General features: G+C 44.1%; 1 protein-coding gene and 1 long non-coding RNA gene across 2 annotated transcripts; one reads left to right on the plus strand and one right to left on the minus strand.

Moving 5' to 3' along the window:
* Nucleotides 1-627: 627 nt before the first annotated feature.
* Nucleotides 628-26323, plus strand: LOC306938953 (hyaluronidase-1). The gene is made up of 7 exons (XM_079523359.1): nt 628-674; nt 17860-18510; nt 20314-20547; nt 22561-22698; nt 23451-23537; nt 23949-24110; nt 25618-26323. The coding sequence occupies exons 2-7, from the start codon at nt 17917-17919 to the stop codon at nt 26014-26016; spliced, it is 1614 nt and encodes a 537-aa protein (XP_079379485.1). The 5' UTR covers nt 628-674; nt 17860-17916; the 3' UTR covers nt 26017-26323.
* On the minus strand, nt 12501-16643 carry LOC306938962. Its single transcript, XR_013791808.1, has 3 exons — nt 16514-16643; nt 14628-14729; nt 12501-12619 (listed from the first exon to the last, which is right to left on the minus strand). It is a non-coding gene; the product is annotated as an uncharacterized lncRNA (long non-coding RNA).
* Nucleotides 26324-26974: the final 651 nt, after the last annotated feature.

Here is a 26974-nt window from a genome sequence, read left to right on the forward strand (position 1 = left end):
TGTGTGTGGGGGACTGTATAGCGGAAGAAAAGAAGCAAAGGAAGGAAGGGAAGGAGGGGGAAGGGAGGGAGGAGGGGGGGGAGGGGGGGAAAGAAGAGGAGGGACAGGTGTGAACCACCTCAGGTCCTAGTGTTGATGTAGCGGAGCGGCAGAGAGGATTATGGGATTACGGTAACCATACCGGCAGTCATGTGAGCGGTATGCAGTGGGCGGTGGTAACCCTGCTTACCTCTCTGGCTAAAGGAAGGCTTAACTCTGCTGTGAAGGTGAGGTCGTATTCACACTCGTGCTGTCACAGCTAGCTCCCTCCTTCCCTCCCTCCCTCCCTCTGTCCATCTATCCCGCCCTCCCCTCTCCACTTGGAGCGGTGCATGGTTTCTTTGCCAGTTTGTTTCCACTCTTGTCCTTCATTTTCTCACTACCTTTGTTTTGTTTTTGTCTTTTGTTTTGCCTCCATTGCCTCCTATATCCTCTCTTTCCCTCATTCTCCTATCTCTTACCCCTGGATGTCAGTCAACTGCCTGCGACAGGTTCTGCCTCTTAAGGCCCATCAATGCCTGCCGAAATTGCAGAGACTGACTTGATTCCTTCAAACTACAACACAGACCGCGTTCGACGTGGACTACAGAGCTCCAACACGTCCACAAAAGAGTACAGGATCTACCAATACCTTGGTAAGTTTGACATCTTTGCACAGTTTAACCACAGAGGAAGAGTAGATCCCTGCTGAACCTATATGTAACTGTTAGGATAGAATTCCACCTTTGTCTGTCCCAGAAAGCAGTGATTCTCTTTTGGTTTTCAAGGACCCCCAGCTTGACATGCATTAGGCCTAGACACATTTGATACAATGTTTATCTCCAATCTACACTGTAAAAGCTAATGTATTAAATTAACTCCGAGTGTCCACTCTAATAAATCAGTCCAAACATGGAGATATGTGAAATATGTATAGAAATGAGAGCAGACAACCACGGTCCAATGCCATTATGGCAATGCCATTGTGGCACTTACACCCGCCTTCTAATGAGAGCGCAAAATCTGTCTTGGAAGAGCCACCCATCGACTAATCTAATATACGGCAACCTTCCCCGTGTTTCTTCACTAGTCCGATCCAGAAGAACACAGTTTGCCGGCCACTGCTACAGAGCTGACAATGAGGTTATATCTTCCCTTCTTCTCTGGAATCCTGCCTCGAAGCAGACCAGAGGTAGAAAACTGTAGTTCCTTGATGTAAATTGCTATAGGGACACATGCATCTAGTAAGCAGGAACTGGGGATGGCAATGAAGGACCGGAAAGTCCGGCGTGGCATTGTGAAGTCCATGATCTCGACCGCGGTCGAAAAATGATGATTAACATGTCTTGCCAAAGCGTTTAAGACCGAATGGGTCTTCATCAGGGTGAGCTAGGCACGTATATGAACGACACTATATGAATGACATAAAACGACGTGACAATTAAAGTCAATCACAGACACTCGCTACAAAATAATTGACAAACACCAGAGTGTAAAGTGCTTTTCACTTATATGACATCAAGGAAAGCATGGCCAAGCAAGTGCTCCTTTCATTATAGGAACACTTACAAATTCAGACACACACACACACACACACACACACACACACACACACACACACACACACACACACACACACACACACACACACACACACACACACACACACACACACACACACACACACACACACACACACACACACACACACACACACACACACACACACACACACACACACACACACACACACACACACACACACACACACACACACACACACAGAACCCATTTTGGGCGGGAACCCCTTTTGGTGTTGGCATTATGTTATGCATTAGCTATTGAAAAATAGCAGATCTACAAGCTCATGGCGCGCCACCGAGTGGCGCCCTACGAGCTTGTAGGTCTGCTATTTTTGAAAAATCGAAGAACGACTGACATAGAAACATAGCTTTTTCAGAAAACTGTCAGGATGTAGAAGAAGATTTTTAGAATCTGATCTCAGGTCAAAATGGGTTTAAGAGCAATTTTAAGTAATAGCAGTTAATTCAAAGAGTAGCCTGATGAAAATCTCTTACAAAATATTTGAAAACATTTCACTGCATGTGTGAGTAGTGAGCAGGATATGCTGTACTCTACTTACTACACCTTCCATTTGCCGCCCAAAGTTATGTTTAGCAGGCCAACATCAACCAGGTGGTAAGCACAGAGTTTAGGGCTAAGCTAATAGCTTCCGGTTGCCAAGTTTAGAAATGAGCTCTCAAAGTAAAGCAAAGTTCTTTGTTTACCCAGGGAAGTGGACTAAGCTCGAGATGCTTGTTTACAGCCACACCCTGCTCATAGAACATTTCATGGTAGGGGTTCAATGCCTTGCTCAAGGGCACTTCAGCGGTGGTAATTTTAACGTGCCGGTCCGGGGATTCAAACTGGCGACCCTCCGGTATCAAGACCGCTCCGCAAACCGTTCGGCCACCGCTGCCGCTAACACAGCCTACATACATTTACACAGAACTAGTGTTTTATCAGATGTTTGGGATATATATATCGCTGCTTTCGGGAGGAAACCTCATAACTCCAAAATGTTCATTTTTTCAGGAAATGAAAAATATACGTTCTTCAGGAAATTAAGAAAACCTTGTATTTTTTAAAACAAAGCAATACAGCCTCATCAAAGTTGGTGTTGTAACTTCATATATTGTCAATTACTTCCATGAGAGGGGGAGAGGTGGTGGAGTTAGTTGCTTTAGCAGACATTTTGAGGGTCCAATGGAGTTAAGAGGTTTTGTCCAAAGCGCTATTTTACTACTTCCCAATGGTTCAATATTTTCGAAACAACACACAGACGTAAAGGGTGTTCAATAGCACTGATTTATCAATCAGTGATCAAAAATGGCAGCATCGATGCTACTCACAGACCTGTTGGTTTATACAATAATCCAAATTCTTCTGCCTAACAATCTATACATTACATACTGTAGTGTAGGAAGCGCTGAAAATGCCTTGACAATAAAGGCATAACTAAATGTATGATGTCTCTCTACGACTTGAAACTGGTATAGTCCAACAATAAACTAGAATATCATCATACGGTCTAGCCGGAAATAGTCAAAACAACAACAATAATTGTTTTTATGACTTTGGAGAAAGGTTTGGTAATGTTTTAATTAGGCTACTTTGGAGACCATATGGAGGGGAAAAAAGTAATTGGCAGGAAAATGGTCTATATTATTATGTTTATATTTAAAGTAGTGGTGGGCGGTGTCTACGGCAGGCATGGAGATAGGCCACATGACGGACGTCAGATATGCCCATATGGACTGGCATGGTGATTAGCGTGAGAGAGGGGAACAGTGAGAGGGGGATGGAGGGAGGGGAAGAGAAAGAGATAGAGAGAGCTTATTTTACCCAGCACGCAATAACCTAACTAATGCAGGATAACAAAACCTTATTGAACCTTATATTTATTGATAGATTGATAGTAGACTGACAGGAGATGGGGAGAGAGATGGGAGGGAAGACACGCGGCAATGGCCGTCGGGATCGGGAGTCGAACCCGCGGCACGCCGTCAGACTGGCTCAGCAGCCAAGGTGCCCAGACGGTTGAGCTAACCGCCTGGGCCCGCCCCTGAAATTTTGCATGGTGTGCGTGTGCACTTGCACACGTGTGTGTGTTTTCAAACAGGTCCACACACAGGTCAGATTGGCTTTAAGATTTGCACAGCAGCATGGCCATGACCTTGGCAATGTTATCATCACATTGACAATGTTATCATCTGCTTCATCCATCCATCTTCAACCGCTTATCCGTAGTCGTGTCGCTGGGGCAACAGCTCCACTAGAGAGCTCCAGACTTCCCTCTCCAGAGCAACATTAGTAACTTCCGCCTGGGGGATCCCGAGGCGTTCCAAGTCCAGTGAGTAGATGTAATCCCTCCATCTCATCCTTGGTCTGCCAGGGGATCTCCTCCCAGTGGGACGTCCATCGAGGACCGACCTAGGGAGACACTCGAGAGGCATCCTAACCAGATGCCCGAACCACCTAAGGTGGTTCCTTTCCAGGCGAAGAAGCAGCGACTCTACTCCGAGTCTCCCTCGCGTGACTACATTTCTCAGTTCTCACCATATCTCTAAGGGGGATGCCAGCCACCCGTCTGAGAAAACCCATTTCGGCCGCTTGTATTCACAACCTTATTCTTTCGGTCATGAATCATGACCCACACTTCATGACCATAGGTGAGAGTAGGAACGAAGATTGCTCGGTAAACGGAGAGCTTTGCCTTCTGGCTCAGCTCTCTTTTCGTCACAACAGTGCGGTTCAGAGACTACAATACCGCCCCTGCCGCTCCGAATCTCGGGCTGATCTCCTTCTCCATCCTCCCCCCACTCGGGAACAAGACCCCAAGATCCTTAAACTCCTTCACCTGGGCCTGAGGTAATGCCTCATTTCCTACTTGGACTGCACAATCCATCGGTTTCCTGCTGAGAACCATCTGCTTCCCTCACATAATGTGTCTAATGTTCAATGCAGCCTCAATCTGGGAACCCATGTTTATTCCCCCTTTGTTCTTGTGTCTGGGGGAACAATAAACCTTCCCTTTTTTGTGTACAAACAGGAATTTGGTTTGGCTCCTCTCCTTTCTGATTCCACTCCCTCCCGGGTGCTTCTGTCTTAAGTCCTACGAACAACAACACGACATGTTTAGAGAAAGCGGTGCCGAGAGATTAATTCAGCCGCTTACTGCCTCACACAAAGACATGAATTCCACCTACGCAGAACCAGGTACTTTGCCTGTACAGATTGTGCAGGTTGTCTGGTTTGCGCCTGGCTGGTCTATATGCTCCTTTAAAGGGGAATACCACTCATTTTCAACATTTTACTATGTCATTAATATACCTTAGAGGTGTTGTGTGGAAATAATAAAAAGTCCCCCCATTCTGGTAAAGAATGATAAAAAAGAATGATAAAAAATCATTAACATGGTGAATCACATCTTGATGATGTCATCAAGATGTGATTCACCATGTTAATGATTTTTGTCAGACCTCCAGTTCTAGGAAAAATAGAATGGGGGTACTTTTTTATTATTTGTATATTAATGACATAGTAAAATGTTGAAAATGAGTGGAATGCCCCTTTAACTATAAGCTATACTACAACATTGAGAGGGCCTTATAAAGGTGTCCATCAGAGGTGGATGAAATGATGATGGGCATGCTGCATTTATAATCCTGGGTTTACATGAATAATGGTCTCTAGAGGAAGAGCAGCATAGCAGCACCAGATTTGGGATATTATAGCCTACCATACAGTGTTGTTTTTGGCAGCAAATTTAGATTTTAGTTTTAGTCGCAGCGCGACGCGTTGTGAGCTTGTAGATCTGCTATTTTCAGCATGCAACCAAGTGTAAAATTACTTATACTGGATCTCTTGTCCACTAGTCCCTTCCTAACATTTTAGTCAACTTTTTATTTGTTGATGAAATCGTCAGTATATTTATATTTAGTTTTAGTCATCATAGCTTAGTTTTCATGTAGTTTCCATTTAGTTTTCGTCAGGGGAAAAAGGTAGTCGACGAACATTTTTCATCTTAGTTTTAGTCGACGAAAACAACACTGCTATACCATAGGATTAACAAATATATGAATATCACTGAATACCTGGGCCACAACTATGTTATACATAAAACAAATATATTATACACATCTTAATTAGTGTGGTTGCTAGAGGCGAGAATTCTTTGAAAGCAAAGTGAACCTGCTTTTTTGTTAACTTTTGCACAAGGGAAAAGTGACACTTTTGGTCATGCTTCTGCACACACACATGCTTCACATGAAATCACAATATATAATATGAATGGTAGCCTATTACAGGGGTTCTCAACCCGTGGGTCGCGACCCCTCGGGGGGGTCGCCAAATTATTTTAGGGGGTCCCCAAATTATTTTTTAAAAAAAATAAAGAAAATATATATTTAAAAAAAATATATTTTCACGATTTTTCAAAAATAGCAGACCTACAAGCTCATAGCGCGCCACTCGGTGGCGCGCTATGAGCTTGTAGATCTGCTATTTTTCAATAGCTAAATTATAACAATGCTTAAAACACCAAAAGGGGTTCCCGCCCAAAATGGTTTAAGGTTATTGTAGCAGTCAATTTATATTGGGGGTCGGGAGGGGGGCGGGGCGGGGGTCCCGAGACATTGCCAAAGCATTTCCGGGTGTCCCCGGCCAAAAACGTTGAGAACCCCTGGCCTATTAGACGGAATTCAGTTCCCAGTGGATTCCTTGCAACTCGCGTCAGTGCAACCACACTTTCTCTAGATTGTATTACTGTTTTCCTTTTAATATTTAAACACATTGGTTTAAATTGTTCAAAACCTGGGGGGGGGGGGGGGGGGGGGGGGGGGGGGCTGATTTCAAAATCTCATTATATTAACTGTATGCGTCCTATACTTTACCCGTTCAATCTACTATCCAAAGCATGCCCTATTGTACAGTACTTTTATCATGTAATGTCCTGGGAGAAGGAGGGAGACACTGTCACTTGCTGGTTCAAAAGCTTTTTTAATTTAATGTCCACAAAATGCTACGTTTCGGTCCTTGGACCTTCCTCGGGCATGTTTGATGCGTGTTGACAGTGTGCGGGTCTTCCCTCCTTCTCTACGTATCTGCAGTCTGCTGCTTTAATTGTCGCCGACGCACCTGTCGTCATTAGTAAGTCGAGTGTGCGGATGTCTTCCCTTCATCATGTGGTGCCCTGAAACTCTGCAATGATATGTCTGTATCCTGCACGCAGCTATGGTCAGTCAGGGCGGTCAGTCAATGATATGTCTGTATCCTGCACGCAGCTATGGTCAGTCAGGGCGGCAGACGTGCGACTCTACTATGGTTGTAACTTTACATCCCCTTTGACCTGGAGGAGGACGGAGGGTCAGTCCCCAGACAGACTTGTAAACACAGACCAGAAGCTTAAAGAGTGGATTAGGCTACTAATCACATGTTTATCATTCACTACAAGCAGGAAGGGCTGCAGAATGAAAGGATTACAAGTAATGGGATTACAGTATTACAATCTGAATATCAAAAAAAGCCCTCTCATTTAATATAGTTCAAGTAATCACATCCTAGATGACTGGTTATCAACGTGGGGCCCTGCTGGGACCCCGCCCCGCCCCCTCCCGACCCTCAATATAAATGTACTGCTACAATAACCTTAATAATAGAGACAATACACCATAAATAAATACTGAAACCAGATATAATCATCAGGGAGGTGTTTGCATGTACTATGTGTACTATATGTAAACTCTTCATTTCCATTTCCCAGCCATTCAGTTGCAAAAAAATATATATATTTGGGGACCCCCCAAAATAATTTGGCGACCCCCCCCCCCGAGGGGTAGCGACCCACGGGTTGAGAACCCCTGATAATAAAGACATACCATGGCATTTTAATGCTTAGTTTAGACCTCATACCTTGTCACATTTTGGGGACGGAGGTTTGTTCAAACATCTTGTTAGCAGGTGTGCAGTTAGCCATGGCTTCAGGGAGGAATGTTGACAAGGCTATAACAAGGCAGGATAGAACCTTTTTAGTTTTGCCATTTTATGCTTTATTTCAAATAGGTCAGTGTAGAGAGAGACAGGAAACCAAGGGGAGAGAGAGAAGAGACATGTGGATTCAAACCCAGTCCTGATGCTCACAGGGAGCATACCGTTCGTACTGTAGACCAGGGGTTCTCAACCCGTGGGTCGCGACCCCTCGGGGGGGGGGGGTCGCCAAATTATTTTAGGGGGTCCCCAAATTATTTAAAAAAAAATAATAATAATATTTTCACGATTTTTCAAAAATAGCAGACCTACAAGCTCGTAGCGCGCCACTCGGTGGCGCGCTATGAGCTTGTAGATCTGCTATTTTTAAATAGCTAAATTATAACAATGCTTAAAACACCAAAAGGGGTTTAATGTTATTGTAGCAGTCAATTTATATTGGGGGTCGGGAGGGGACGGGGCGGGGGTCCCGAGACGTTGCCAAAGCATTTTCGGGGGTCCCCGGCCAAAAACGTTGAGAACCCCTGCTGTAGACTGTACTCTCGCATAGCCAGACGAACAAACGTCTTGCTTACTGATACATCTGGGGAAATCATTATTCATTGAATCGGCTACAACTGGGTGTACAAATTGAGAGATTTAAAGAATAAAATACTGCATCACAGACTTTAGGCCGGTCCTTCGTAAATGGTAAATGGTGCACTTATATGGCGCTTTTATCCAAAGCGCTTTACATATCTCTGCTGTCGGGAAGAAACCACCTAACTCAGGAAATGAAAATAAATATACATTTTTCAGGAAATTAAGAAAAGCTGATATTTCGAAAACAAAGCAATACTGCCTCTTCAAAGTTGGTGTTGTGACTTTATATATATATTCTCAATTACTTGTTTGAGGGTCAGTTTGAGGGTCCAATGGAGTTAAGAGGTTTTGTCCAAAGCGTTTTTTTTTTACCACTTTCCATTGGTTCGATATTTTCGAAAAAACACAGGGTGTTCAATAGCACTGGAGTTATGAGGTTTCCTCCCGACAGCAACGATAGTGATACCTGTAGATTGTGCATTACATTCACACACACACACACACACACACACACACACACACACACACACACACACACACACACACACACACACACACACACACACACACACACACACACACACACACACACACACACACACACACACACACACACACACACACACACACACACACACACACACACACACACACACACACACACACACACAGCGGTTCGGGGTCTTGCTCAAGGACACTTCGACACTACGTAACTCTGGGGGAGCCCACAGGGATCGAGCTGGGAACCTTGCGGTTTCCATCCAAGCGCTCTACCGGCTACTCTACCCCTGAGCCACTGCCGCTCGCCCTTCATATTGGGATATGGTACAGTTGGAGGCCATCGATATTGTCCTTTTCTTTTTGCTGAGGTTTGCGTGATCTGCGCAAAAGGACAGTTAACCCATTTTGGGCGGGAACCCCTTTTGGTGTTTTAAACATTATGTTATAATTTAGCTATTGAAAAATAGCAGATCTACAAGCTCATAGCGCGCCACCGAGTGGCGCGCTACGAGCTTGTAGGTCTGCTATTTTTTTTAAATCGTGAAAATATTTATTTCAGAAAACTGGAGGATTTAGAAGAATTCTTTTAAATTTTGAGGTCAGGCCTAAATGGGTCAAATGATAAGGGACAATATCGGTGGCACCCAACGGTAGCCTATACAGTAGGCAAATGCGACAAAGAATTATGAATCATGTTAAGACAACCATACTAACTTGAGTTTACAAACCTTACCATCTTATTTATATTTGCTTAAATTAATTGCGCATTTTGCTCTTGTAATCACTAATCGGAGGTAGCGGTGGCCTACAGTGGAGCAGGTCAGTGGCAAACAATTATAAAACTGGTTGTACTGAGAGGTTCCCAGGTTTTAGTGTGTGTGTGTGTGTGTGTGTGTGTGTGTGTGTGTGTGTGTGTGTATTGTGTTTCTGAAAAAGAGCACTCTTGCTCAGCATACCTACGCGGGGGTGAATACAAATAAAATAAAAATAAACCAAAGCCAGCCCTCCAGTGGGATCAAGGTAATCCTGATCTGTGCCCAATCCTATGTTTTTGTTTTGAACTACCCGTTTTGAAGATTTGATCCAGATCAAATCTTGTTTTTCCTGGTCTTGAACTACACCCAAAATCCAAATCTGATCCAAATATGGATTAAACGTTTTGTACGCACGGGCACTGGGCCCCAAGAGTTAAAAACTTTTCATAAAAAAATAATAAAGTCTGCACTCGATCCGGTTCTCAGTTCCATTTGTTTAATCGCTGTTCTTTCAGTGTTCATTTTTTTAATTAAAAAAATCCTGATGATCTTTTGATCATTAACAAGTGGAGTTGAGAACCAGTGTGCGGAGTCTGCGGACAGTGTTCCATTTTATTGTCGATCTACCATTTGTACAGCACAGAGACAGCACTGACACATTTGCAGTTTACACTTGTCTACCTCTCACTCAGAACTAGTGTATTCAACAACAAAATAAATCATATATGATAAATGATTTCAAACATTTGCAATCGTCCATGCCAAGCAGTCCTATACTCGAAAGCCCTTGAGCCCTGGCTACTGTATATGCAAGACTAGCCCATTTTGGGCGGGAACCCCTTTTGGTGTTTTAAACATTGTTATAATTTAGCTATTAAAAAATAGCAGATCTACAAGCTCATAGCGCGCCACCGAGTGGCGCGCTACGAGCTTGTAGGTCTGCTATTTTTGAAAAATCGTGAAAATATTTATTTCAGAAAACAAATTTTGAGGTCAGGCCTAAATGGGCTAGTAGACTACACAAACTGACACCAGGCACCCCTTCATGGAAGTTATTTCACGCCGACGTGCATGCTGCTTCCTTCCACACAGTGTGGCAATTGCTTGGTGAAGAAAAAAAACACGACACTAAAATATTAACAGGGTGATGTCACCTGCCATTAACACTCAAATCCGTCCTTGCTCCTCCTCGCCTCCCTTGAGAGAAATGAACCTCACACTTCTGATTCGAGAATAGATACCGCCACATTTTTCGATTTTCCGTTTTAGCCATTAACCCATTTTGGACTGAGGTCGGAAAAAAAAAAAAGGCTTCTAAATCCTATTTGTTTTTCCTGAAAAACCCATGTTTCTATGTCAGTGGTGCTCAACCTTTTTCATGTCAAGGACCCCCAGAATTACCTCTATTGGGCCACGGACCCCCATCTCAAAATATGTCGTTCCAGGGCCCCCCCACCCCCAGAAGCCAATATTTTAGTTAAAAATGTTCGCTCTGAAATATATATTTGCGCCACATTTTCGAGACTTTTCAAAAATAGCAGACCTACAAGCTCATAACGCGCCACTCGGTGGCGCGCTATGAGCTTGTAGGTCTGCTATTTTTCAATAGCTAAAGCATAACATAATGCTAACACCAAAAGGGGTTCCCGGCCCAAAATGGGTTAAAGCTGACAGTCTTCTTTACCAGACTCCAGAGTGACTCGCGGTGATTGAGCAGGTCCAATGTTACTTCCAAGGCTGCTTTGACAGGAGACGTGCAGAAAATATTAATCCTGTAGGCCTTTTTTTCCTTGTGGGGCTGGCCAGTCTAACCTTCAAGCCACTGTGTGCAAGCCCCAGTAAAATGAACCTGAATTACAAGCCCTGTCAGTTAAGTATAATACAAGTAAGACGCGGGAAGCGAACGCAGCTCGTAAATTGCAATAACAACAATTAGAATAAATGACGTACTTTAAGGTTTTTTTTAAGTTCTCTTTTTTTTATAATTATTTTAAGTGTTTTTTTTAAGATTTTTTTCAAGTTAAGTATTTTTTAAGTTATTTTTTTAGTGTGTGTGCGTGCGTTAACGTTTTTTTAAAGTTAAGTTTTTGGGCAGTATTATGCGTGTCTTAAGTACCAGGTCTTATGACTTAACTTAAGACCTGGAGGCGTGGTCAATGCCATTTGGCTATTCTGAGTGGCCAAATGGCATTGATCACGCCTCCAGGTCTTAAGTTAAGTAATAAGACCTGGTACTTAAGACACGCATAATACTGCCCTTTGTGTGTGTGTTTTTTTTTGTGTGTGATACAGCTGCGCCCTCTGGTGGCGGGCGGGTGGTGTTACAGCGTGACACACACACACACACACACACACACACACACACACACACACACACAAGGTCTCATAGTTAGTGCTCACTGCGTTCGCAATTATTCTCTTTCTTCCTTCCAACAATGCCGCCCCATTATAATCAGTAGTAATAGTGGAAACGTATACACATATTACTCCCAGTATTGCACCAATAATAATGAATCCCATTATTAGTGGTGCACCAATAATTACCCGTATATTCTAAGGGATTCTACCTTTCTCTGCTACATCCATGTACTTATTCATCCCATCATCTGTCCATTCATCCATCATCTGTCCGTCAGTCCGCCCATTAACCCATTTTGGGCGGGAACAACCCCTTTTGGTGTTTTAGGATTATGTTATACTTTGGCTATTGAAAAATAGCAGATCTACAAGCTCGTAAGCGCGGCACCGAGTGCCGCGCTTACGAGCTTGTAGAGCTGCTATTTTTGAAAAATCGTGAAAATGTATAGTGCAAATCTTTGAATATTATATTCTTTCAGAGCCAACGTTTTTAACTCAAATCTTTGCTTCTTGGGGGGAGGTCCCTGGAACAACATATTTTCAGATGGGGGGGTCGGCGGCCAATTACAGATAATTCTTGGGGTCCTTGACATGAAAATGTTCGAGAACGACTGACATACATAGAAACATGGGTTTTTTTCAGAAAACCGTCAGGATTTAGAAGGAATTTGTAGAATCGTCCTCAGGTCGAAATGGGTTAATCCATCCATCTCTGTACTTATACCTCAGTCTTGCTGATGGCCCACATGCATTGTTCTCCTGAATATATCCCCGCGTTGCGTATATGAGTCACACACTCAGTCCTGTGAGATGGCAGGAGAGGGTGTATTGTCTGTCCAGCGTGTCGTCTCTTCACACTGAAGAGAAATGAACAGAGTGACTCACACAGTGTTCAGTGGAGAAGAGCATGATGAAGGCCATCATGACACATCGGAAATTCATGGTTTCCATCGCCAAACAATGCCCGACAACAATTAGGTTTTGATGATGATACATCAATTTGGCACTGATGCTCTCTCTGCCCAGTCCCCCCTATTTTCACCATGCAACGCTTAACCCATTTTGACCTGAGACCAGATTCTAAAAATGTCTTCTACATCCTGACAGTTTTCTGAAAAAGCTATGTTTCTATGTCAGTCGTTCTTCGATTTTTCAAAAATAGCAGACCTACAAGCTCGTAGCGCGCCACTCGGTGGCGCGCTATGAGCTTGTAGATCTGCTATTTTTCAATAGCTAAAGCATAACATAATGCTAACTATCTTGTCAATTGATAGAACATCTAATTAACCCATTTAGACCCGAGGACGATTCTACAAATGCCTTCTAAAATCCCGACAGTTTTCTGTCGTTCTCAAAACATTTTCATATCAAGGACCCCCCAAACTTATTCCAGGGACCCCCCCCAGAAGCAAAGATACAAGTTAAAAAACGTTCTCTGAAAGAATATATATATATATTCAAAGATTTGTGCCACATTTTCACGATTTCTCCAAAAATAGCAGTTCTACAAGCTCGTAGCGCGGCACATCTGCTATTTTTCAACAGCTAAAGTATAACATAATGCTTGAAACACCAAAAGGGGTTCCCCGTCATGAATGAAATAACCAAACAAATGAATCAACAAATAGGTCTACAATTTTCCCTGCACTTAATTTAGTAGTGTGAGAGGTCAACCCACCAGTGTGACAGCCCCTAACCAACCCTGCATATACAGTGGTAGTCGCTATGAAGAGACTCCACAACTGTACTGCAATACAAATGTAACCACAATGGTGGTCGCTACTGTAGAAGTGTCCTCATGCCACCTCTTGTTCTGCCACGTTTTCTAAACAGTTCCTCAAGGGAATGGAAATGTTACGAGAGGTCGTCCCACACAGTATTATATACTACAGACATTTGTAGTAGGGAGGAACAGTTATATTGGGGCACAAATTAAAGCAAATAATTAATTAAAAGGAAATACTGTGTTAGTGTCATTAGATGCACCATATCACAGTATAGCTTAACTACTCTTGGGAAGTGGGCTATATTTTAAATACATATTGATATTACATGTGGAGAAACTAGGATAGGTTTTGATTGATTCAGTGCCTTATTAGTCAGAAATATGAACAGCAGACATTATAAGGCTAAAAGGATAACACAGAAAGTCCTGGGGACTTGTTTCCATTGTGGTCCTATGACAGGTTAATTTATACGATTTTAGGGTTTTTCCTGCATAGTAGTCTACTGGAAGCCCCCATAAGTCCCAAGTTGGACCCAGAAATGTTGGTTAGTATAAACTTCTATGGTTCAAATGTCATCTATAGGCTTAGAAGATGAGATTAAGGTCGGTTGCTAATTAGTTTTGCAACAAAAAAAAAACACTCCTTGGGCTAAAAACGGCCATAGCCACTTACCCAAATGTGCTGACATCATCACGTTTGTCAATGTTTTTAGGCCAAGGAGTGTTTGGAATGGATTCAGCAGCATGAAAAACATCAATGTCACATGCTACTTAAAGAATGATGAAATTGATATTTTTGCCTTATACAGGATGTTAATGGTATATGCCTCGGTCACATATTATGCGAATTACTCAAATTGCTCAACGTGCAACGTTTAGCAACCAAGCTGAATTGCATCCATTAGGCCTATAGATAACATTTCTATCATAAAAGTTTATACTAATCACCATTTCTGGGTTCATGAAAATTCCAGTAGACTATAGAATACAGAATAGGAAAAGGACTTCCTAATTGCACGTGTTGAGCTTGTTTCAAGTTCAGCCCACTAAAACCCCCTTTCCCCGTGCGACACACTTGAAAAAAGTTCAAGTGTATACGAGTTTCACGACCGCTTGTCTCCGCACGCATTCCTCCCTACCTGTCATATATACTCCAGAAGAATATTCTTCCTATGGCTCCAACCACGGACTCTTGTAGGCATTTGAACCATGTTCTGTCTGTTAACAGTGACTACAGGCAGCTGGAAACAATGAAACATTAATTACAGAATGTTACTGAAAGGCAATTAAACATGTAAGAAAGTGAGGAACCCTAACCTGTAGGTAAACACAGTCTGGTCCAGTGTTGATTTCGTCGACTAATACCAAGACGACAAATGTTCGTCGACTACCTTTTTTCACTGACGAAAACTAAATGGAAACCAAATGAAAACTAGAAAAAGTGCCCTTCTGGGCACAGGTCTCCACCAGGAGGATAGGAGTGTGTGTGTGATGTTTGGCAAAATGTTTAGGAGCAATATATACGTGTGTGTGTGTGTGTGTGTGTGTGTGTGTGTGTGTGTGTGTGACGTGGCTTGGCCTGTTGTAGCGCCACCATGAGGCTGATTTGAAAACTGTCAAGTGGCATTTCTTCCAAAGCCTAGTGGGAATATGCATGCACAGTTTCACCACAATCGGACGCTGCGTTGAGTAGTTGTGACGATTTGTACAAAACGGGTACAAAGCGGGCTACTCCTGAAAAGTTTAGAAGCCAATCGTAGCCAATGAGGGTGGATTATGAGAAATCAAACAAACCCGTCTTGATCACATGACTATGAAGAGCATGTGTACCGATTTGCGTGATATTTGGATAAAATCTGAAGGAGTAATATTAGAAAATGTGTTTTACATATGTCGGCCTCCTGGTGGCGCTATAAAGAGCAGATGTGAAAAATTCCAGGCAAAGGTTTTTCCTTGTCCTCTAGGGAGTTGGCATACAAAGTTATCCACAGATCCGTGCAGTTAGATGTAAAAACACTTTTGGGCCAGTTATAGCGCCACCATGAGGCTGAGTTGAAAATGTTCATTTGGCATTTCTTCCTCGGCCTAGTGGGAATGTGCGTGCACAATTTCACGGAAATCACACGATGTGTTCATGATTTGCAGCATTTTGTTTGAAACTGAGCACTCCTGCGGACTTTGGAAGCCAATCTTAGCCAATCAGGATGGCGTCTGAGAAATCTGAAAGACCCGTTTCGTTGAATGGCTCTAGAGAGACTGTGTACCATTTTGCGTGATGTTTGGACAAAATCTGTAGGTGTACTGTCCAAAAACTTGTTTTGCACAAAGCGGCCTCCTGGAGGCGCTATAACAGGCCGTTCTGGAAATTTTGGGGCAGAGGTTCATCGTTGGCATCCAGGGAGTGTGAGTGCAAAATTTGGCATCGACCGGGTTAACGGTGCCGGAGATTAGCTGTTCACAGACGGAAGGACGGACGGACACACACACACACACACACGGACGGACGGACGGAGTGCAAAACATACTCTCTCCCCATGCCTTCGGCCTGGTGGAGACAACTAAGCTATGGTGACTAAGAAGTTAGAACTAAGACTAAATATATTGACAATTTCATCAAAAAATAAAAACTAGACTAAAACTGTTAGGAAGGGACTAGAGAGAGATCCAGTCCAAGTCATTTTACACTTGGTTGCATGGTGAAAATAGCCGATCTACAAGCTCACAACACCTCGCGAGCGCGACGCGTTGTGAGCTTGTAGATAGGCTATTTTCAGCAAGTGTAAAAACAGTCATTACATTTAAGATGGCATCAAGGCTCCGCCAAAATACATTTGTCGACTAAATCAACTGTAGATTTAGTCGACTAAAATCTTGTGATATTTAGTTGACTAAAACTAGACTTACACTAAAACATTCCAGGTGACTAAAATGTTACTAAGACTAAATGAAAACTATTCAAAAGACCATGACTAAAACTAAAATCAAATGTTGCTGCCAAAAAAAACGTAAGTAAAATGTAACAAACTTGGCTTGTAAGGTCATCCATCCGCTGCAGAAGGTTATCCTCTAGATTTAGAACCTGTATACACATGGGTTTCTCAATACTTCCACTTCTTTTGTGTGGGTTTACTGTATGTCTGTGGCACAGATTTGTGGACCCAAAGTATAGCAAAAGATAGGGTGTAGGAAACAGGTTTATTTCACAACAAACTGAATGCAGGAACAGGACACACACACACATGAATGCAGGATTAGACACTACAACACAGCTGGTTTACGTTCAGTCCAATCAACAGCTACCAAGAAGAACAGAACACAGCTGTTAACACTTGACATAGATGGGGGGGTCATGAGGGGGAGAGTGACATCTGCTGGACAGGTAGGAGTAGCACAGGAAGATACCTGGGGTACAGGCATTTGACTGTACACATACCTGACTAAATGTGTTAAATAAACATACCCTTCAGTACTATTTGAATCCGGTCTCTGTATCATATGGTATGGCATGGGTTCAGGGTCAATGCGGAGGTATGGGTTTTTTCCCCATTCATGTACATGCTCGCACATAAAACGAAAATTGTACAACCTCCTCAAACCCGTCGAGACTAACCTTCCGCACCATGGGTGACCCGACCGGGCCTTCTGCTCGCTCGCCCCCGAACTGTGGAACGCCCTCCCCGCCCACCTGAGAGCACCACCCGTGTCGGTTGCCACTTTCACGAGAGGACTAAAGACTTTCCTTTTTAACAACGCTTTTTTATAGCCTTGCCCTTATGTTTTAGTTAAATGTATTCCCGTTTCTTTTTGATGTTTTTAATGGTGTGATGTTTCTACTGTAGCACTTTGAGATTCTTACAAATGTAAAGTGTGTTATAAATAAAATCCATTATTATTACTATCATCCCATTCTGGGCGGGAACCCCTTTTGGAGTTTTTAGCATAATGCTAGCAATGTTATACTTTAGCAGAAAAATAGCAGATCTACAAGCTCATAGCGCAGTGCCGCAGAGCTTGTAGATCTGCTATTTTTGAAAAATCGTGAACATGCGTAGCAAATCTTTGACTATATATTCTTTCAGAGAGAACGTTTTTAACTCATATCTTTACGTCTGGGGTGTCCCTGGGGAACAACATATTTTCAGATGGGGTCCAAATGCATATAATTCTATGGGTTCTTGTTTGAGGAGCACCACTGACATAGAAACATAGGTTTTTCAGAAAACTGTCATGATTTTAGAAGACTTTTTTTTTTAGAATCGTCCTCAGGTCTAAACGGGTGGTTATTATTATTATTGTACGATAAAATAACTATCAATATGTTCCTCTGTGTCTCCACCCTTCACCTCCACCTTCCTCTGTCCATTCGTCCAGGAACATGATCGGCTGTGAAGGCCTGCAGGAGTAAGAAACAGGCGGGCAGATGCTTCAATGGCGTGGACAGAGGCAGGATTAAATCCAAAGCCAAGTCCAGCTGCAGAACTGAGCTCTTCATACTACCCAAAAAGCCTTACGGTGCTTTTCGTTCCCGCTTGGTCCTTCTTCTTCCTCCTCGTGCTCTTGTCCAGCTCCCCCCATCCAAGCATGGCCGGACCTCCCAAGCCGGCGCGAGTCCCTCTGCTCTCCGGCCAGCCTTTCATCGTCTTCTGGGGCGTCCCCGACTCTTCCTGCGTCGGACGACCGGACCCCAGGACCTTCGGGATGGAACGGGAGGACCGGGTGGCCGTCTTCTACGAGGACACGCTGGGCAACTACCCGTATTTTGTCGACCGGGACACGGCGGTCAACAGGGGTCTCCCGCAGCACACGAGACTGGACAACCACCTCCAGAAGACCGGGGAGGACATAGTGGCGGCCTTGCCCGCCCCGAGGTACCTGGGGCTGGCGGTGCTGCGCTGGGCGGAGTGGGCTCCCCAGTGGGCGAGGAACAGAGAGAAGAAAGCCGTATACTCGGAGGCCTCCCGGGCCATGCTGAAGGCCTTCTTCCCTGACTGGACACCCGAAGAAGTGGAGAAATGGTCACAGGTATGGAGGGGTATAGAATTAGGGAACAGAGGGGTTGAGTAATGAGGTGGAGAAATAAAGGCCGTGAAAGGGACGAGTGGAGCAGTGTTGTTTTCGTCGACCAAAACTAAGACGAAAAATGTTCGTCGACTACCTTTTTCACTGACGAAAACTAAATGGAAACTAAATGAAAACTAAGCTATGATGACTAAAACTAAGACTAAATGTATTGAAAATTTCGTCAACAAGTAGACTAAAATGTTAGGAAGGGACTAGTGGACAAGAGATCCAGTATAAGTCATTTTACACTTGGTTGCAGTAGAGGGATGAATGGCAGGGATAGAGCAGTGGTTCCCAAAGTGGGGTCCGGGGACCCCCAAGGGGTCCTTGAGGGAGTTCCAGCCAGGGGGACAGCAGCTAAATGATAGTTTGAAACCAAATGGACCCTTATGGGTCTGTAACTCTGAGAGTGTACAAATGGAACCAAACGGACCTGTTAGGGTTAATTTAACTCTCAGAGTTGAATTAACATAGATTTTACAATATAAATTGGGGCCCCAGAGATAGAAATGCCATTAAAAGGGGGTCTGTGGACTAATATGCATGTCAAACTGGGGGTCCTTGATATTAAAACGGGTTGAGAATCACTGCTACAGTAGAGCCGTAAAAATCTTCTCTTTTTTAGGTATAGAGCACCGAAGTCCTGACGTCACTGCCCTCTACTACCAGTAGAGGGCAGTGAGCGCCATGGTTCATGTATGTTTTTATAAGCATTGTACTCTCCATAGGGGGATTTTAGATCGCCTCATATAAGAACTGTGTTTGAAAAATAAACCGATCACCCGGGCCTTTTCACTCATATGGATATGAAGCATCGACTGAAGGTGGAAATGTACAAATATACCCAAAGAGTAACAAAATAAGCGTTAGAAACGAGCCAAACACCCCAGAGACTACATTTCCGGGTAGGCTGCTTCTGCCCGCAGCCCGTCGCACAACAGAAACTGAACGTTAATTACGTTTATTTTAATTTTAATTTTATTGATATATAATGTATCGTGGTTAGTACGAGTCGAGTCACCACCAGCTGAGCTTACGTCAACGAGGAATCTCAGGAACGCAATATGTTGACAGCTGGGCGTGACATATATGCTCAGCGACATTGCATTCATATGTAGTTTCAAGGCTTTTGCGGTCACATTAATTCCATTTTCTCTAGAAACTGGCTGTATCAAATATGAATGGACATCATTAACGACGCACAGCCACTCCCCTGACAGAAACGCCGAGGTGGTCGGTTTATTTTTCAAACACAGTTCTTATATGAAGCGACCTAAAATCGCCGTTTGGGGATCTCAATGCAAAAAACAAATACATGAACCTGGAGATTGACACCCTCTACTGAAAGTGACGTCAGACTTCGGAGCTCTATGCCAGGGGTTTTTAGGTATGCCAGGTTTTTTTTTAGGTATGCCAGGGGTTTTTTAGGCATACTTTTTCAAATGGGGGTCCTTGGGGCTAATAAGTGTCAATTTGACATGAAAAAGTTTGGGAACCACTGGAATATAGAGGACGAGAGGGAACAGGGACCCCCTTTTTGAAACTAGCTCCTCGCCACTCGCCCTACACACTTCCACTTGGTTTGAGCATAGATATATTAATAATAGAGACGGCACCGGAATCCCCCTCCCATCCACTTGCATTGCATTGCGTCTCTATTATTTATATATCTATGCTCAAACCGAGTGAAAGTGTGTAGGGTGAGTGGTGAGGAGCTAATGGCCGGAGGGAGATCTTTGTCTGATGTTGATGATGTCATCCCAGGTGGACTTTGAGGCGGCGGCCAGGTCCATCCTGACGGAGACCCTGCGGGAGGTGAGGCGGTTGCGGCCCAAGGCGCTGTGGGGCGTCTCCCCGTATCCCAGCTGTTACAGCACTGACTCTTCAGCCAATTACACCCGCTGCCCCGCCACGGAGGTGGCCCTTAACGACCAGCTGCTGTGGCTATGGAAGCGCTCGTCTGCCCTCTACCCCCTCCTCACACTGGAGAAGCTGCAGGTATCTGAATATGTGGGAAATGTTGAGTTCTTTAATTAATCCATTTTGGGCGGGGAACCCTGTTTGGTGTTTTAAGCATTATGTTATGCTTTGGATATTGAAAAATAGCAGATCTACAAGCTACGAGCTTGTAGGTCTGCTATTTAAAAGAAATCGTGCCTCAAGTCTTTGAATAAATATATTCTTTCAGAGTTTCAGTTTTTAACTCAAATCTTTGCTTCTGGTCCCATGGAACAACATATTTTCAGATGGGGGTCGGCGGCATATTACATATAATTTTTGGGGTCCTTGACATGAAATATTGGGCACCACTGACATAGAAACATGAGGTTTTTCAGAAAGTTGTCATGATTTAGAAGTCATTTTTTAAATGTCGACGTCCGGCCTAAATGGGTTAAAAAACAGTGATAGATAGAACAGGTCTAAAATGGCCTTTCACCCTGAATGTGCACATGGCAACGCACCACTGCATTCTGAAGTTATTATTGTCTCCACCAGGCCGAAGGCATGGGGAGAGAGTATGTTTTGCACTCCGTCCGTGTGTGTGTGTGTGTGTGTGTGTGTGTCCGTCCGTCCTTCCGTCCGTCTGTGTACAGCTAATCTCCGGCACCGTTAACCCGGTCGATGCCAAACTTTGCACACACACTCCCTGGATGCCAACGATGAACCTCTGCCCCGCATTTTCCAGAACGGCCTGTTATAGCGCCACCATGAGGCAGCTTTTCACATTTTTTACCTAAAACTGCACCGATCTGCGTGAAACGTTGCATGTACACTCCCTAGAGGCCAAGGACAAACCTTTGACCTGCATTTTCCGCATCTGCCTTTTATAGCGCCACCAGGAGGCCGACTTTTGTCAAACACATTGTTTTATATTACTCCTCCAGATTCTGTCCAAAAATCTCACAAATCGTTACACACTATCTCTATGGTCATGTGCTCAAGTCGGATCCGTCCGATATTTCATATTCCATCCTAATTGGCTATAATTGGCTTTCACAGTTTGCAAGATTGCCCCGTTTTGAACAAAAGCCTCAAATCATGAACGCAGCGTGCAATTTACGTGAAATCTTTCACACATTTTCTTACTAGGCTGAGGAATATATCCCACCCTTTTCACATTGGCCTGTTATAGCGCCACCAACAGGTTGATTTTTGCAAAACACATTTTTGGAACAAAATGCCTCAAGTCATCCAATTGCCATCAAAGGCAAACATGTTTATATTACTCCTAAACATTTTGCCAAACATCTCACACAGTCCTATCCTCCTGGTGGAGACCTGTGCCCAGAAGGGCACTTTTTCTAGTTACTATTAGTTTACAATGGCTCTGTTAAGCAAAGTGTCGTGCTCGGCGCAGAGCGTTGCTGAACTTAGACCACCACGCAATGTCACGAATAAACGCACGGCAAATATAGAAACAAGACATCCAGCTATAGGCATGGAGGGTGAAACTGGAGCTATTTCAATTTCTGAAATAAATTAATGAGGTGCAGATGTATCATTTTCATACAGAATATTTAGCACACATAGTTATTGTCTAGTGTAGTGGTTCCCAAAGTGGGGTCCAGGGACCCTCAGGGGTCCTCGAGGGAGTTCCAGGGGGTCCCCAGCTAAATGATAGTTTGGAACGAAATGGACTGTAACCTAAATAAACATTGATTTTACAATATAAATTGGGGGTCCTAGAGATAGAAATGCCATTAAATAGGGGGCCGTAGCCTAATTCAGGTCAAACCGGTGGCTTTATTTTTGTGCAAGTAAAAAGTGAAGTGAGGGGCACTCTTGTCGTCGCACGAATTTACATCATATTTGGTGGACATTTGACCTAATTTCTCCTTTCATTGACCATGGCAAATATTGAGATGTGTGGGCACAAAAGCTGTGAGGGGCTAGCGCTCCTCAAAAATAAATTAAGAAGAAATAATGACAAAACAAACAAGTACACCACAGTCTTGACATGATTTTGTTTTGTATCCAGTCCGTTTGTACTATTATTTTTTTTTCCTGCAGGGTGGAGCCAGGCTGTATCTGTCCAATCAGATCAGAGAAGCACTGAGAGTGGCATCTCTGCCCGCGACATCCTTTGATCTACCTGTATTCCCATTGGTGAAGAGTGTCTATGCCTCAACCAATACTTTCCTGTCACAGGTGAGCTAAAAAAAAGGAATTATCCTGCAAAGCAACATTTTAAATAATATAGTCTATCAGATTGAGGCATAACTGATTGCCTATTTTCAGGCTATTTTCGGGAAAGATATTTGTTGTAGTGGGAAAAGATCACACCCGTGTGAAGTGATGGGCATTCTTATCATCATCATAAATCATCCTACGTCATCTCATTCTGGCCAATCACAATTTGCTTCCTCACTTTTCCGTCTTCACTTTTCTGTTCTCACTTTTTTTAACCTCAATACGTACTTTGCCCAGCCAATCAAATCATCGCTATGCGGTGCTCAGCCAATCAAATCATCGCTATGGGATACACACAAACACACAAAGCTGGGCATAGGAGGGGCCAGCGTCCCTCAAAAAAAAGAAAGCCCCCCCCCTTTTTTTTTAGAACCCTGGGGGACTCCAGTCAACAAAGAATATATGGTTTAAGTGGTTACAGGTATACATTTGATGAAAGGGATCAAATTGTGATAATCTTAACTGCAAAGGAGTACAGTACAGTGGCGGTAATTTAAATCTTGGCCATAATTTGTCTGTGTGTATCTGCATTAATATAGGAAGCAAAGCATTGCCGAGTATAATGCCTGGAAAATCCTCCTCGTGCGAATAAATATTACAAGGACAGATCTAATGTCGAACTTCGACTGTGTACGTGTATAGGAGACTGACTCTGTTGTGTGCATGTGTGTGCGTGTGCGTGTGTGTGCGTGTGCGTGCGTTTTCTGCAGGCTGACCTTGTAAACACCATAGGAGAGAGCGCTGCCATGGGAGCAGCAGGAGTCGTCATCTGGGAGAAGGACGAAACGAAGACCGAGGTAAACAATGCTAGTGTGATGACAGCGTGATGTCTCAGTCTCGACTCTCAGCCCCACGGAGACACACTTATCTCCCTTTCCGTTTCCCTTTGATCCATTCCATTTCCCTCCGTATACGTGCATGGCGCTCCTCTTATGAATTATTTATGGTATTAATTTTTACACATGTCGTGCATACTGCTAAAAGTGTTACCCGCCGTAGTTCAGTGCTTTTTTTTGGTTTTTATATCTATTCCAATTTCACGGTCGACGGTTGACAAGCTACGGGCATTTTTTTTTTGCAAATGAACCGAGGGAATGTTCTCATATAAATAATGCACCTGTTTATCACCAGTCCAGATTTCACCTCTCTGTGTGTGTGTGTGTGTGTGTGCGTGCGTGTGTGTGTGCGTGTCACTGTCCATTCAACAGAGAGAGTGTTCAGACCTGGCCCAGTTTGTCCGCCAGGTCCTGGGGCCATACTCCCTCAACGTCACCACCGCAGCCCGTCTCTGCTCCAGCTCACTGTGCGAGGGCCGCGGCCGATGTGTCCGCCTGAACCCCGACAGCTCCGCCTACCTCCACCTGGATTCTGTAAGCCAGTGGAACCATTTTCTTTTTTTTAAATGGCTTTTGCCTTTATTTTATATTTTTTATGGAGGGACAGACATAACCTGACTCCGCCAGATGGGGCAGCAGAGAGTACACTGGGTTCCCCCCTCCTGCTCCCATCTGGGAACTCGGGCATCAAGTCTGCCTGAGAGTTCCCAGATGGGAGCAGGAGGGGGGAACCCAGTGTACTCTCTGCTGCCCCATCTGGCGGAGTCAGGTTAGGACAGACAGTAGGCTGACAGGAAATGGGGAGAGAGATGGGGGGGAAGACATGCAGTAAAGGCCGTCGGGATCGGGAGTCGAACCCGCGGCACACTGCCAGACTGGATTGCCAGCTAAGGTGCCTGGACCACTGAGCCATGGCCCAGGCCAGTGGAACCATTTTCATATCAAGGCCCATTATTTATTCGGGATTTGATCCACGGGGACCACCATTTGATGACATTTTAGCCTCTCAGACCCAAAAAGAAAGAATATTTCGTCGTATAATATAATATTTTGTCCACTATCCATGCTGTATTGATGTTGGTACCATTAGGAGAGATAACAGGCAAACGTTGATGGAAATAACAATTATTATACATTCTCGAATTGTGTAGACTTATTGTAAACTAATGCAGATGTTTAACAATAATGTAACTCTCGAGAGCGTAAAATGAAACGCTCTCAGGGTCCATTTACCCTCCAGGGTCCATTTGGTTATAACTCTCCATCATTTAGCTGGGGACCACCTGGAACCCTCTCAAGGACCACTGGTTGAAAACCACTGCTGTAAGCCATCCCCAGAGTAATTATATTATTTTATAAAAGTGTATAAAAAATAACACAATTGTGTAAATAATCTATGTAAAAATAAGATTTATGTATAAGTAACTGTGACGAAAAAAAGAGTTGAGCCAGAAGGCAAAGCTCTCTGTCTACCGAGCAATCTTCGTTCCTACTCTCACCTATGGTCATGAAGTGTGGGTCATGACCGAAAGAATAAGGTCGCGAATACAAGCGGCCAAAATGAGTTTTCTTCGACGGGTGGCTGGCATCTCCCTCAGAGATAGGGTGAGAAGTTCAGTCACGCGAGAGAGAATCGGAGTAGAGTCGCTGCTTCTTCGCCTGGAAAGGAGCCAGCTTAGGTGGTTTGGGCATCTGGTTAGGATGCCTCTCGGGCATCTCCCTAGGGAGCTCCTCGATGCACGTCCCACTGGGAGGAGACCCCGGGGCAGACCAAGGCGCAGTTGGAGGAAACACATCGACTCACTGGCCTTGGAACGCCTCGGGATCCCCCAGGAGGAAGTCACTATAATGTTGCTCTGGAGAGGGAAGTCTGGAGCTCTCTGGTGGAGCTGTTGCCCCCACGACCCGACTACGGATAAGGGGTTGAAGATGGATGGATGGATGGAAAATTCCATTATTTTTCTTTTGTTGTCATATTGTTGTTTTTCTGTTTTTTTCCCCATGAAGACTAAGCAACATCATTTTCTAATTTCTTCCTCAGATGGAAACAGCAACAGACCAACCAGTCACATCCACCAGCCCTGACCAGCCAGACCCAGCTGAGGTCTGGAAGAAAGACTTCCAGTGCCAGTGGTTCACGACGTCAAACGTCAACATCATCTCTGACCAGCAGTCCCCCAAGGACGGTGCTCCTATTGGGGGAGCAGGCAGAGGAAAGGCTGGGGATGTTCTGGGACCTACTACAGGTGCTTCCACAGTGACTGTGGAAGCACCGAGTGTCTCCGAGGACGACTTAGGAGAAAGCAGCAGCGTGGCTTATACAGAACGTCCGCAGCCTTTTCTGGAAGAACCCACGGACGATTGTACAAAACCACTCGGTGCCCCCTTACTGACTGCTTTTCTGTTGCTGTTAGCAACCGCCACGTGCCTCGGCCCTTGAAATAGTGAAGCCAGTGGAAGCACTTTAGCGCCACGGTGCAGATACAACCGCTTGGGGACCTGATCCTATGTTCTGTAGACAAACAAGGGATAATGAGCAAGTACAATCCTGGGCCATCAACTGGGAGAAGCTCATGTTTCTCTTGATGCCTATAGACCAGGGGTGCCCACACTTTTTTGACTCGAGAACCACTTTCAAAATGACCAGTTCAACAAGATCTACCCACCCAAAAAACGATGATCCCATTGCTGAAATGTGTTTAAAAATGTACCTGAGGGGGCTTTGGAATAGTGGTGTGGAATGGGAAATGGAGGGAAAAATGGAATAAGCCTATCTCACAGAATTTCCCCGCCCCCCTAAATACGCCCCCTTTCGGGGTTAGTGGTGATAGCGTGACGTCACTCCATAGACACTACATGTTAACCGAGGTAATTTAAGAAGTCTACAACTTTTGTTTTCTCAAGGTAAGGTTTGTTCTATCTGTTCGACCTGATTTACCATCTTGTTTGCTTCATAATAATATTGGTCTGTCACATTTTTACATTAGAAAATGTACTTAGATTCTCCAGAGAAAAAAACGTGTAAATGCTCATGTTAAAGACACCACTATTTACCGGAAGTGGGCGTGGAAAGCGGGCTGTGAGATAGGCCTATTGGTAGGGTAATTTTTGTATAACTTTGTAATGCTACTGATGTTTGTGCACAACAATCTTGAACACAAAGTATTTCATTATGGGTGTGAGTTGACAGGCCCTTCTAGATGTCAATCAGTCAAGTCACCTTAATTCAAGTTGCTGATATATTTCAATTATATATATCTTCAGGACCATGTCATGTGGTCTACCGGCACAGCCTTTGTGATCTACTGGTAGATCACAATCTACCTTTTAGGCACCCCTGCTATAGACCAAAGGAAAAGGACACATGCCTGGCATGGCAAGCTCCAGGCTCCTCAACG

Source organism: Electrona antarctica, assembly GCF_951216825.1.
Source record: "Electrona antarctica genome assembly, chromosome: 2".
NCBI classification, from domain to species: Eukaryota; Metazoa; Chordata; class Actinopteri; order Myctophiformes; family Myctophidae; genus Electrona; species Electrona antarctica.

What these genes read in the sequence shown, in the direction of transcription:
- LOC306938953 (XM_079523359.1), top strand. Translation starts at nt 17,917, where the DNA reads ATGGCGTGGACAGAGGCAGGATTAAATCCAAAGCCAAGTCCAGCTGCA. An exon ending in AGGACGAAACGAAGACCGAG is followed by an intron (nt 23,538 to 23,948) that starts GTAAACAATGCT and finishes TCCATTCAACAG; the next exon opens with AGAGAGTGTTCAGACCTGGC. An exon ending in CCTACCTCCACCTGGATTCT is followed by an intron (nt 24,111 to 25,617) that starts GTAAGCCAGTGG and finishes TTTCTTCCTCAG; the next exon opens with ATGGAAACAGCAACAGACCA.